Genomic DNA, 12,818 nt, shown 5'->3' on the forward strand with positions numbered 1-12,818 from the left:
AGCATTCACGTGTAGACGTAGCTTGTGTTGGTTCCCCAGCTGTCCCCTGGGACTAGTACTGCTCCCCCTGTGGTGAGAAAGCCAGTGTTGGTGCTGTTCAGCCCCAAGGGCGTCCCTGTCCCTAGACAGAGAGCTTGCAGGAGGGCTGCCTTCCCCAAGCACAGTCAGACCCCACCAGCCAGGGGCACTGTTTGCAGCAGCTTTTTAATTTAATAAAAAGAGAACAAGTTTCATTTAAAAGTACCAACTCATTCCCCTAGCTGGCAGGGGCCAGCTCTGTTCAGCAATGAAACGGCTATTAGGTCAAACACAGCACTGGGCTGTGCCCCGTCTCCAGGAGCCGTGTGTACCAGTGCCAGGCCGCACCTCCTGCTGGCAGGAAAAGGTGAAACGAGGGATACCCCAGGAAGAGGATCTTTGTGCTTTTCTAAAGGGTAGGAGCCACTTACAAATCCCTGAAGCCACAGAGCAGACATCACCCTTAGGGGATCCTGGGAGTTGCAGTTCAATCCCATGACTAGTGAGAGAGAAATGAAAAGCAGCACAAAAAGCTCATGTCTGAGCGTCTGCAAGCAGCGCAGCGCCTGCATGTGTCAGCCTCAGACAGCGCAGTGCACTGACTGGCCAAGCTAGGAAGGACACGGCACCTGCCACAGCGCCGCTGCAGCTCTTTTACCAGCCCTGGATGGGCCGTGGCAAGGAAGGCTCCTGCCCTGTTCTCTACAGCGCCCCACCATTGGGAAAGGCTGGGCCAACGTGGCTGGGAGCGCCCCCCAGGGAGCAGTCCTGCCACACTCCTTAGACCACCTTCCTCGGGGAGAGGCTGGAGCAGCTGAAATCTCACCTCCCAGCCAGCACTCCTGTCCCTGCTCCAGACACCACCTGCTGCTGGAGCAGCCTGAGCCTGGCACTTCCCTCACCACCGTATATATTTGTAAAGGCAAATAAAAGATAGTGTTTTCTTGCTGTTCCCTTATTATCAGCTCCGTAGTGAGGAAAGGAAGGGAGAGTGCACCTGGAGACAAAGTGCCAGGGAAGAAAGCTCCCCTGTTCATAAATAATCTTCGAGAGAGGCCCCAAGTACCACCCAGAGGAGGAGTTAATCCCCTGGCACTCCTGGGAACTAGCTCTGCCCCTTGCTCCCTTTTCGGGGCCATCTCAGGGAATTGAAATACTTTGACTTATTAAGGCAACAGGAGAAAGGTGTGGGGGTAGCTGGAAAAGCACCTTGCTCCCCCCAGGCCTGCTCCAGCCAGTCCAGGAAAAGCCATAGGCAGAGGAAGTCCTTGTTTCCCCCCTCTTCAGTAGTTCATGAAGAGAAGAGAAATAGATGAAGTGCTCTGCAATGGGAAGGGGGAAGAGAGCACCCTCTGTCCCCTGGTCCCTAAACCTTCTGCACCGGGGCCTCGCCAGCAGGCAGCTTCTTGCTACGCTTCTTCATGCGGCTGCGGGCGTAGACACGCAGAAAGAGAGCCACAAAGACCACGGCCACGCCCAGCCCGCCCACCACGGTGATGGCATGCCCATAGATGAGACAGGAGAGCAGGATGGCAAAAGCTTGGCGCAGCGTCATGATGATGGTGAAGACGGCTGCCCCAAACTGATTGATGGTGTAGAAGATGAAGAGCTGGCCGAAGGCGGAGCAGATGGACAGCAGCACGGCGTGGCCCGCGAACTCGGAGTGGCGGGCCATGAAGCGAGCTGACTCCAGCAGGGCACCCTGCTCCAGCAGCGAGCCCATCGTGAAGAGGCAGGAGAAGACATTCACGCCGAACATCATCTGCACCGGAGACATCTTGTACATGAAGAGGGCGTCCTGCCAGTTGGAGGTGAAGCTGTCGAAGAGGATGTAGCCGGCCAGGAGGACCACTCCGGAGAAGGTGGTGACGGTTGAGAGATGCTTGTCGGGGGCGCTGGAAAGCAGAAACATGCTGACCCCCACCGAGATGAGCACGGCCGTCAGGTACTCCCAGTACTCGTAGCTCTTGCGGGACACCAGCTTGCCCATCAGCATGACCGGGATCACCTTGGAGGCCTTGGCCAGCACCTGGGTTGGGAAACTGATGTACTTGAGCGCCTCATATTGGCACCAGCTGCTGAGGATGTTGGAGAGCGAGGCAAAGGAATACTTGTACATGGGGGCGCCGTGACGCGGCTGCTTGGTCAGGGCACAGTACAGACCGGCTACGGTTAAGGCCAAGATCCGGTTCATAAAAACCAGGAACTGGGAGTCTTTGAACTTCTCACCGGGATCTGTCTCGGTGGCCCCATATGTACGGGTCATGACACGCTCCTGGAGCACGCCCCACGTCAGGTAGGAAGCCTGCAAGGCACAGAGCAGAGGCTGGCAGAACAGTAGGGTTGGTAGCTAGCAGCCACCACACACAGGGAGGAACAGGCCTGTCTGTGCATCTCTCCATTTGCACCCAGCAGGACCTGTCCACCTTCTCCCCCTACCCTGCACAGCCAATAGGCCCAGCAAGGAGATGGTCTCTATCACCACCACGGCTAACTGGGGAGCAATGCACTGGCCAGCCTGGCTACTTCAGCCTCCCTCCCACAGCACCCAGCATAGTGGTAGGGAGAAGTCATTCTGGCTCCTGCCCTGAGGGCAGCACTTCATCACCCAAAGACCAAGACAGCCATGCTCCACCTGAGCTCACCTCCCCCTACAGGTAAGGCTGGAAATACTGAACAAAAATGTGTGCTGGCTCTCAAGATTACAAATGACACAGGAACTGGCAAAATAAGTATCCCACAGTCACGTTCATTCTGTCCTTGTATGCTTTATGTGATACACTTCACAAGATAAACATTTCTCACTTCAGCTGCCTGTTCAACCAGCAAAACAGGACTAGACAACATGACAAAGACATGACCGAGAGAGATCCTAGTGCCAGGGGAACTTCCAAGCTGCACTTCCTGCTCTTTTGAGCTACAGCCTTGGTAGGGCGTTCCCATTTTCTTAAGTCATTCTTAAAAATCAAAATCCATTTTAATTGCAAACCCAGCAAAGGAAGATGCCCTCATGGAGACGATCATCTGTGTATTTAAGCACTTACATTGCCCTGCTGCTCCTCACAGGCATAATAGGAACAGCCAGGATGCATTTGTAAAGAACAGATCACGTCAAACCAATCTGATAGCTTTCTTTGATAGCATAACGTGCCTTGTGGATAAGGGAGAAGCGGTGGATGTTGTATACCTAGACTTCAGTAAGGCATTTGATACAGTCTCGCATGATATTCTTATCAATAAACTATGCAAATACAATTTAGCTGGGGCTACTACAAGGAGGGTGCAAAACTGGCTGGATAACCATACTCAGAGAGTAGTTATTAATGGTTCTCAATCCTGCTGGAAAGGTATAACAAGTGGGGTTCCACAGGGGTCTGTTTTGGGACCGGTTCTGTTCAATATCTTCATCAACAATTTAGACATTGGCATAGAAAGTATGCTTATTAAGTTTGCAGATGATACCAAGCTGGGAGGGGTTGCAACTGCTTTGGAGGATAGGGTCATAATTCAGAATGATCTAGACAAATTGGAGAAATGGTCTGAATTAAACAGGATGAAGTTTAATAAGGACAAATGCAAAGTGCTCCACTTAGGAAGGAATAATCAATTTCACACATACAGAATGGGAAGCAACTGTCTAGGAAGGAGTATGGCAGAAAGGGATCTAGGGGTTATAGTGGACCACAAGCTACATATGGGTCAACAGTGTGATGCTGTTGCAAAAAAAGCAAACATGATTCTGGGATGTATTAACAGGTGTGTTGTGAACAAGGCATGAGAAGTCATTCTCCCGCTCTACTCTGCGCTGGTTAGGCCTCATTTACAGTATTTTGTCCAGTTCTGGGCACCCCATTTCAAGAAAGATGTGGAGAAACTGGAGAAGGTCCAGAAAAGAGCAACAAGAATGATCAAAGGTCTAGAGAATGTGACCTATGAAGAAAGGCTGAAAGAACTGGGCTTGTTTAGTTTGGAAAGGAGAAGTTTGAGGGGGGACGTGATAGCGGTTTTCAGGTATCTAAAAGGGTGTCATGAAGAGGAGGGAGAAAACTTGTCCTTCTTTGCCTCTGAGGATAGAACAAGAAGCAATGGGCTTATATTGCAGCAAGGGAGGTTTAGGTTGGACATTGGGAAAAGTTCCTAACTGTCAGGGTGGTCAAACACCGGAATAAATTGCCAAGGGAGGTTGTGGAATCTCCATCTCTGGAGATATTTAAGAACAGGTTAGATAAATGTCTGTCAGGGATGGTCTAGACAGTACTTGGTCCTGCCAGGAGGGCAGGGGACTGGACTCAATGACCTCTTGAGGTTCCTTCCAGTCCTAGCATTCTATGATAATGTAATTACTCTCCTACCTCCCTCTGTAGCATTGGGAAACTGAGGTACACAGAGATAAAGTGACATGACCCACATCACGCAGTGAGCCTGTGAGAGAACCAGGAACTTAATGCTGGTCACTGGAGTTCCCAGCCAGGGCCTTCAACCATAAGGTCATCCTTCCTCTCCTCTCCCTGCTGCTGTGACTCAAAGGAGCAGAATCGGTTTCCTTTTTACCTCAGATGAACTTAAATACCGGAAAGATTGTTTTCAGTTTCCGAACAAAATCTACACTCAGGCTCTGCCCATAGATAGGACATATCCAGCTCAGAGGGGAGAACACAGGATTAAACTGCATACACCGAAGCAGAGCAGAAGACCAGAACAACATAATAAATGGCAGCCTGTTTTGGTGCGTGAAGAGCACAGAACAGACAGCCTCTTCCAGTCTATCAGACGCTGGCGGAGTGGCTCTCCGAGACACTCCACGGACCATGCTGGCAACCAGCCCGGAGCTCACAAAAATGGAGTTAGCCCATAGAGACCAGATGTCCCAGCCTGCAGTGCTCCCAGGCAAAACTCCAGGAGAACACTGGATGGAGGGCGTTGGTCTCCCACCAACTGGCAACCTGCAATGTCATCTCTCCACCTCCCCCGACAGCAGGATGCCCCTGAACATGCTGAGGCTCTACCTGGAGGCCAGTAGCACAGAAGAGCAGCTTGAGGACCTGCTGGGCTGTTGAAGACTCCGTGGTCTCATTCCGGGCTGCCAGGGAGCTGTCGTCTGGGTGTGCAGACTTGACCTCGCTGCCAAAGATGCAGGACTTGACAACAGGGAAGCAAATGCCGCGGCCTGGGGGATTGAGAGAAGCAGGCAGGGTGTGTTAGCCTCCCTCCAGAGCTTTCTTCCCTCCCAGCCCCTCTGCCTGTGCTTACCAACCCACCCACCGCACTGGCCCGGGGCAAGGTAGAGCCTGGGACCTCTTATGGCTGTGTCTATGAAGCACCTTCAATTGGCTCACTTACACCCTGCCCTCCTGCTTTGCCAAGAGGGCCCTTTCCAGCTGAGAACAGGGAGTAGGCAGGCTCCCAGAGCACAGAGCTCCCCATTTTGCAGATCTGAGGGGCTCTGCCCATTATTCACAGTACCCAGTACCGGCTGTTGCTAACAGACTTCAGAATATCTAACAGGAAACAGGCACAGCGAGGTGAGCCCACACTGGAATTGCTGGGGGGCAGGCTTAGAACTGAGATGCCTTGCTCCACTTTTACCTGTCTCCAGGTAATTCTTTCTCTTGAAGTACTGGATGAGCAGAAACCCAGGCACCATGATGCTCGCATAGCCCGCAGCATTGATGAAGAAACGGAAGAGCCAGAAGTCCCCCCACGAGTCCTGCAAGGTGGCCGACACCTCTTCGCTAGCAGCCATGGTGGGAAGAGCAGCCAGCACAGCAGCCAGGCACAACCTGCCAAACGAAGGGGATACAGGCAGGGAGCTGCAGGGGGCCACTGGCCCAGCCAGTAACATCAGGGTTTGCCACAACGCATGAGGCATGTGGCAGATTTCCCCACCTGCTACGCAGCTCCAGAGCCATCAAGCACCCCCCGCCCCCCGACAGAGAGCAGCACTCTTCTGTACTGCTCTGAAAACCTTCTTTCCACCGACATTTGTCCACCACAGCCACCACGTCAGCTGCAAGCTGGGAGCGTCAGATCCCCTCCTCTTCCTATGGGTGTTACCCAAGTGCACCGGCAACATGGTGAGCCACAGCTCGGCCCAAATGGCACATGGGCGTAAGTTACCAGGGACCGGCGGCAAATTCTCAGCAGTTTGATATATGTCCCAACTCAATGCCATTCAGCTCCCGAGCCCCCTCCCCACTTTCAGTTGGGTCTTGGAGTCTTCACCAGCTGTTGCATCCTGCCCCAGCGGTGGCTGAAGCAATTCCAGAGTGCAGAGCGCCTGGCGGTCAAGGGCATAAGAGCAAAGAATGTTTTCTCTGTTTTTAGGAGCCAGGGTGTTTGCAGCCCCGAACGCTCAGGCCCTCAGAGTTAGAACACAGTGCTAGGACCACAGCCCTACACGCATGCCAGCGTCAAATGCTTTCCCTCTCTGGGGCTCTCACTAGCACCTGTTTAATTTTCAGCCAAAACTTTTTTTTTTGGGGGGGGAGGGAGGAAGCCACAAAGTGGAAGCAGCAGCTCCTGTTTCAGCCCCTTCCTGAAAAGCAAACGGCTTTGGCACAGGGGAGGGGATGGGCTTGGCGGGGAACTCCCCCTCACACATCCTGCTGCAGCAGGACAAATCTATGTTTGCTTGTACAGTACACGAGTAAACAGAGGAAAAGCAGCAGGACAACCAGCGAGTGAGTTCCCAGACCATCATTTCCCTGTGCGCCTGCCTCCAGGGTTTCTGTTTAGAGAAATTGAAAAGGGCAGCCAAGGGAAGGAGCAAGGTGGGGGAAAGGGAAGGGGAGGGAAGGAGCAAGGTGGGGGAAAGGGGAGGGGAGGGGAGGGCAGGGCAGGGCAGGGCAGGCAGTGACTCGGCACATGGGGACTGGGCACACAGCGCTTAGAACTGTGGCATCCAAGCGGATTATGGCACATGCAGCTTAGGGGGCTTGGGCGGCGGCACAGGCAGCAGCCCCTGGGGTGCTACATGGTGGCAGCAGCTCAGGCCCCGCACAGCTGGCTCGAGCACCGCGCCACGTGGAGCTGGGCAGCTCCGGCAGCGTCCCCAGCGAGTCACCCGAGGGGCTGGGGAGTAGGGTGCCTGGCTGCGGGGGCAGGAGGGCAGAGCGCCTGGCAGGGGAGGGGGGACATGGGGCAATCAGGTGTCTTGCTTTGGGACACCACTGGCTTAGAACAGGACAGGCCATGCACCCAGGCTGAGAGGAAATCACCCTCCAGGCCAGAGACAGCCTCTGGGCTCAGGAAGGGACTCTCCCACAGGCATATGCGGGGGAGAGTTTACCACCACCTGCTTCGGAGTACCCAGCCCACTAGTCTGCCACCATTAACACAGCAGGGGCCGCAAGGACCGACTGGCGTCCTCCCCACCACAGGACTGGCCCAGCATTACCCTCTCCAATCCGTCCCCTGGGGAGCACTCCCTCCAGAACTGCAACAAGGCCTGCGCGCCAGGCAGGGAACCGGGCCAGCGGACGCAGGGCTCACTCCCGCCCCAAACAATGACTTCCTACACACACGTGTGCGCCTGCCCGTGGTGAGCAGCCTGCGCCCGAACCGCCGACTAAAGTAAATCAGGGTGCTTGGGGGTACAGGACTCCTGGGTTTTATTCCCAGCAATCACTGACACTCTGGGTGGCCTTGGGCAAGTCGCTTCCCCAGCTGGTGCCTCAGTTTCTCTGTTTGTACAACAGGATGATGCTAGTACCCTGCTGGGGCTGCAAGGCTGAATTCATGTCTCACGTGCGGTGGGACCCTCTCCTGGCAGTAGCCACAGAAAGGCAGTTCCTTACAAGAAAGTTGTGCTGCTGGAACCTCTAGGGAGCCTCCCTGGGGGGTCCCGCAGTATCAGGGCTATGCTGAGCACAGGTATAAATTTAACCCTTAGCAGCCTAGAGGCCATGTCAGTAAAAGGGCACTAAAGCCAGGAAAGAAAGTTGTCTTTGATATCCCACCACTTACAGCTCCTCCCTTCCCTTGTGGGGAAAGGTCCAGGGGCCTTTCCTGTCCCTAGGCAGCCCTAGGGAGGAGATTCCCAAATGAAGGACCTTGCCAAGACAGACACCACGATTTGCATAGAAAATTTCCTCCCTCGTGCCTAACACCAGAAATTACCACCTGCAAGAGAAGTTCAAGCTGCTGCTCTTCTCTGGGGATAGTTTTGCGGCCTGATTCACACGCACTGACATATGCTGCAGCGCTGGATGCTGACATGGCAGGGGGACAGTTCATCTACCCTGGATTCCCTAAGGAAGAGGGGCCCACCAACACTTCTGTGCAGGCTGGGTTCTCACTAGTGACATTTAAGGCATTGCTGACTTAGCTCCATCCCACAAAAACATCACCTCTGTTCCCCTCATGAGCACCAACTGTAGCAGGGGACACGCGCAGGGTTCTGGTACACTAGCCCCTACACATCTGGGGTGAAATGGCATACACACCCACACCTGATTTGTCGGGACTGTCCTTCCTCAGAATAAAATTCTCACCGATCACAGCGACTCTGGCGTCTTGGGCACTGGGGCCGGGGCAGAAGCGCCCTCAGCTTCACTGAGGTCGGATTTTAGCTAGATTTAACCGCAGGAGCTGGGTCAGGGCTACCAGTCATGGTGTATCCTTCCCACCTGGTACTTGAACCAGCAGCTGTGCTGAGGACTGGAGGAAGGGTCAGCCAGGGAGAGACCTAATGCCAGACTCTACTACTGATAATCCAAGGGGATAGCAAACGGCTTCATCCAAGCCCTTGTAGGAGGAGTAACAGCTCTGGTATCCCAGGCCCACAGCAAAGCAGAGGGTGCAGCTGGACAATGGCTCACTCTGTCCCTGCAGCTAACAGCTTACAGTCCCCGCCAGACAGCTCAGCTCCCTCCCCTCTCCAACAGGGCAGCTAGTGTTACAGGTACCATCCGCAGCCACAGCACCTCTCAGCAGGCATGAAAGGAGCTTTCATAGCCTCAGGCCAACACAGCATTCAGGAAACTGGGAGGACAAGCTCAGAGAAGGTGCAAGTTTCTGACACACAGTCCCAGAGCCAGGATGGGACAGAGTTCCCTGACTCTCCCCTCTCCCTACAGTTTCCAACTTAGCCTTTCTGGCACCTCAGCACTTGGGCCCAGGGAAAAGGGTCAGGAAAGACCCCTCTGTGGAGAGTAAGACCCACCTAACCTAGCTCAGCTCTAAGATCACCAGGAACGGGAGGGAGCTCCCAGCCCCATGGGCTCCCTGCTCAGCTCCCAGCCTGCTAATGAAGTCATAGGCTCCTCCAGACTCAGCTCTGCCAATGCCCCATCATCCCGACCCACAGCCTCCTCCTATCCCTGCCCTGGGCTCCCCACAAGCAGCTCCACACAGGCCCCTCACTCCTGACCTCTCCATGCCTGACATTGCGGCCTGTGCCTGTTTAAAGAGGCCAAGCCGAATGCCAGTCCCAGTTGCAGTTACTTTTCTTCAGCTCCTCGGAGAGTGGGAGGTCACACGACAGGCTATGTTCATCTGCCCGGCGGAAATTCCCAACCCACTCAACGGATGAGCCGTGAGCCCTGGATTCCTTCAGCCCACTGGCCAAGGCAGTGCCTGACCTGCCAGTAGCACAAAGCCTGGCGTCAGAGGGGGATGCACGTAACACAGCTGCAACAACTCTCTTCCGCAGCAGCCGTTGGGGCCACGGTGACCTTCGCAGACCTCATCTAGCTCCAAGTGCCCAAAACTACCAGCTGGAGACTCCTGTGGTGGTGGCTAATCCCAGCGTAGGACAGAACATCCCTCAGTCAACAACAGAGGGCCTGGCTCCAGGGGCCTAGTGTTTTCCTAGCCTGGGAGGGGCACTCTGATGTGGCGGGAGGGAGCATTTCTTGCTTCAAAGACTTTAGGGGCTGGGTCCTTTGCCCCCATAACTAACAGATGATGCCAAATCGCCCATGCTCTGCCTTTTTCATCTACCTGTTTGGACCAGATTTTCCAAGAGAGCTCAATGGGCATCGAACAAAGGGACAGATTTCCAAGAGAATTTAGTGCCTCGCAGCAGCTCTGGCCACAAGCATCACCGCGGGAATGGAGCACTAGAGAAAATAAGCTCCGGACTCCGGTGCTTCAGCAGCAGCTGAACACTTGTTGACAGTCTGGCCCCGAAGTAGCATGCTGAGCTCCCCTCTGCAGTGAGCCGACCTGCAGGAGTCCTGGCCAGGTCAGGGGGGTCTGGGGAACGCTCTGGGCGTGGTGGGGGGAGAGCTTGGAGACTAACAGCTGTGACCCGCAGCAGAGCCCAGGGACATCTGCCTCCAGCCTGTTCTGACAGAAGTGTCACATGCCACCGGAGAAGCCCTTCCGAGTGGCTCCCCCTGAATTACTCCTTCCACCCCGCAGCCCCAGGCTAGAAACCCCCATGGCCCAGCCGTGCCACGCTTGTTTCTGCCAGGGCTGGCGTGACGGGCCAGGAGGAAGCAGGGCGGCTGCGCTGGGCGCCGTACAGCGGGGGTCCCAGCAGAGCGCTGCCGGGGGCCCCGGGCTGCAGCCCTGCCCAGCGGGCCGTGGCGCTCTACCCGAGTCCCGGCCGGGCTAGCGCTGGCCCTGCTTGCCAGAGCCGGGAAAGCTGCTCGCAGCGCCCGGCCCGGCCCGGCCCCCGAGCGACTGCCCGGGAGAAGGGGCTTCCTGGGCTCCGCAGCAGCTGCCTGGGGCTGGCCCGGGGCGGACGCAAGGCCCTGCCGGCCCGGGGCTCGCCAGCCGACGGGGCCTCCCGAGCGGCTCCCGGCCGCCCACTGCCCCAGGCCAGGCTCGGGCAGGAAAGCGCCGCTGCGGCGCAGGGCCCCGCTCCAGGGACGCTCCGTCCCGGCCGCCGTATCGGGTCCTGCAGGCGGGGCCAGCCCGGGGCCGGCGGAGTGGGGCCTCCGGCCCGGCTGCGTCCCTCCCACTCACCCGCCCCGCGGCGGCCGGTGGGACCCACCTCCGGCCCCGGCTGCCGGCCGGGCCGGTGCGAGCCGCTCCGCGCCCGCCCATCAGCTCCCCGCGGCGGCTCGGTCCGGGCCAGCTGCGGCGGCACAGAGCTGCAGGGCCAGCGCGCAGCCGCGCCACGCCCCACAGCGCCGTCCAGCGGCCGGGAGGGGCCCGCGGGTCAGGGAAAGGGAGGGGAGGGCCACGTGGGAGGCAGTGGGGATGGAAAGACTTGGGGAGGGGGCAGCGCGGGGCAGCAGGGGCACGTGGGGGCTTGGGGGCAGCGGGGGGATGTGGGGTCGGGACAGCGCAGTGGGTGGGGCAGAGGGACGGGGGAGGGGAGGGATGCAGGGGCAGAGCAGCGGAGAGAGAGCTGAGTCCGGGTACCTGCACTGGCAGGAGGAACATCTGTGCGTTAATCCTCCCGCTGTTACACAGCTGGCGCAGCTGGGGCCAGCCTCTTGCTGCCTCTCAGCCCCGGCGACTCCCCCACCCCACAGCACAGGGTGGGACATTTAGGGCTGCTACCTCAAGTGTCTGAGTCAGAAGCAGCTGCAGACAGGCCTGTCACCTGCTTGCCCCCTTGGCTGGCTTTAGTGCCCTGCCAGCCAGCACGCTCCCCAGGCACAGAAAGGGCCAGCACCTCCAGCTCCCCACCAGGCCCTCCAGGCACCGCTGAGGTGTGCAGGGAGCACAGGGGTAAGGTTCAGTCCTGTACTGGGATTCAGGCTCCGGCAGGATGCAGCTCTGGGCTCACTTGCAAGGGAGCCATGCGCAGGGCAGGGAGCAGCTCTTGGCTCAACCAGAGCTGGGCTACACAGAGAGCACAGTGCTTTGCTGGGGAGCTGGGCTGCCCCCCAGAAGGCTCATGGAATCTCATGCTGGGTACTGTAGCCAACACAGCTCAGTATCAGCTCACCCCCGGGGGGAAGGGGTGCCTGCTCCTGGCCTCACTGGTGCTGCTGCTAGCAAAGGGAGCAAATCAGAGCCCTTGGGAAGGGACTCTTTAGGAAGAGGAGCCTCCCTGGACTGAATTTCACATAGGCCACCAAAGCAGGACTAGCTCCCACTCTGAGCATTTGCCCTAGTGACAAAATGCTCCACTGAAGAAAAGCCGTTGTTTCTTCTCCCAAACTCAGGATTTCGGATTACTTTACCCATCCCTTTTCAGGAGAGGAGGATTCAATCGTTCTTTCAATTGTACAGCGTTGCGTGCTGAAGAACCGAGGAACAAGTTACTCACCTCAGACCATGGTAAAGAGGTTGCCAAGATACAGAGAGATAGGCCTGAAGCCCCAGCTTGCCCCTTCACCCCTACCAATGCTGGCCAGAATGGCCATGCTGGATCAGACCAGTGGTACATCTAGCCCAGAACCTGTTTTCTGCTGGTGGCTGGTCCCTGGTGCTTCAGAGGGAAGGACAAGAAGCCAATGAGCAAGTAAGACATCCCAGCATCCAGTCCCACCTCCTGGCAGGCAGAGGTCTAGGGACACCCAGAGCACAGGGCTGCATCTATGACCACCTTAGCTAACAGCCAACCAGGCAGCCATGAATGTATCCAATTCTTTTTAAAGCCCCATTCTATTGTTGACTCTCACAACATGGCCTCCGCAAGTTCTACAGGGTGAGTGTGCATTGTGAGAAGTATGTCCTTTTATTTGTTTTAAACCTGCTGCCTATTCATTTCATTGGGTAAACAGACACTGCCTTCTTCATTATCTCCACACTGCTCCTGATTGTGTAGGCCAACACACCCCTGCAGTGGTGAAGGCCTAGTCGGTTTGTTTGCCTTCCGTCTTCTCTTTTTAAAGCTGAAAAGTCCCATTCTTGTTCATCTGTCCTCAAAGAAGAGCAACAGCCAGAAGAAGGGA

At 56.4% G+C, this 12,818-nt stretch overlaps 1 protein-coding gene across 3 annotated transcripts; it reads right to left on the reverse strand.

The window, feature by feature from the left end:
* Window positions 1–187: 187 nt before the first annotated feature.
* SLC35B2 (solute carrier family 35 member B2) lies at window positions 188–11,067 on the reverse strand. Of its 3 annotated transcripts, none has more exons than XM_074989782.1 (4): window positions 10,961–11,067; window positions 5,605–5,798; window positions 5,025–5,185; window positions 188–2,323 (listed from the first exon to the last, which is right to left on the reverse strand). In XM_074989782.1, the coding sequence occupies exons 1-4, from the start codon at window positions 11,011–11,013 to the stop codon at window positions 1,385–1,387; spliced, it is 1,347 nt and encodes a 448-aa protein (XP_074845883.1). In that variant the 5' UTR covers window positions 11,014–11,067; the 3' UTR covers window positions 188–1,384. The 3 variants fall into 3 exon arrangements, with proteins under 3 accessions (XP_074845883.1, XP_074845884.1, XP_074845882.1); XM_074989783.1 differs by having other exon boundaries at window positions 10,933–10,997; XM_074989781.1 differs by lacking the exon at window positions 10,961–11,067 and having other exon boundaries at window positions 5,605–10,904.
* Window positions 11,068–12,818: the final 1,751 nt, after the last annotated feature.

This window comes from Carettochelys insculpta, chromosome 3 (assembly GCF_033958435.1).
Source record: "Carettochelys insculpta isolate YL-2023 chromosome 3, ASM3395843v1, whole genome shotgun sequence".
Lineage (NCBI taxonomy): Eukaryota > Metazoa > Chordata > Testudines > Carettochelyidae > Carettochelys > Carettochelys insculpta.

Coding starts and splice junctions, on each gene's coding strand:
- SLC35B2 (XM_074989781.1), bottom strand. CDS start 5,887: ATGCCTCATGCGTTGTGGCAAACCCTGATGTTACTGGCTGGGCCAGTG. Junction 5,186..5,604: donor AAAGAATTACCTGGAGACAG/GTAAAAGTGGAG, acceptor TCAATCCCCCAG/GCCGCGGCATTTGCTTCCCT. Junction 2,324..5,024: donor TCTGTGCTACTGGCCTCCAG/GTAGAGCCTCAG, acceptor TGTGCCTTGCAG/GCTTCCTACCTGACGTGGGG.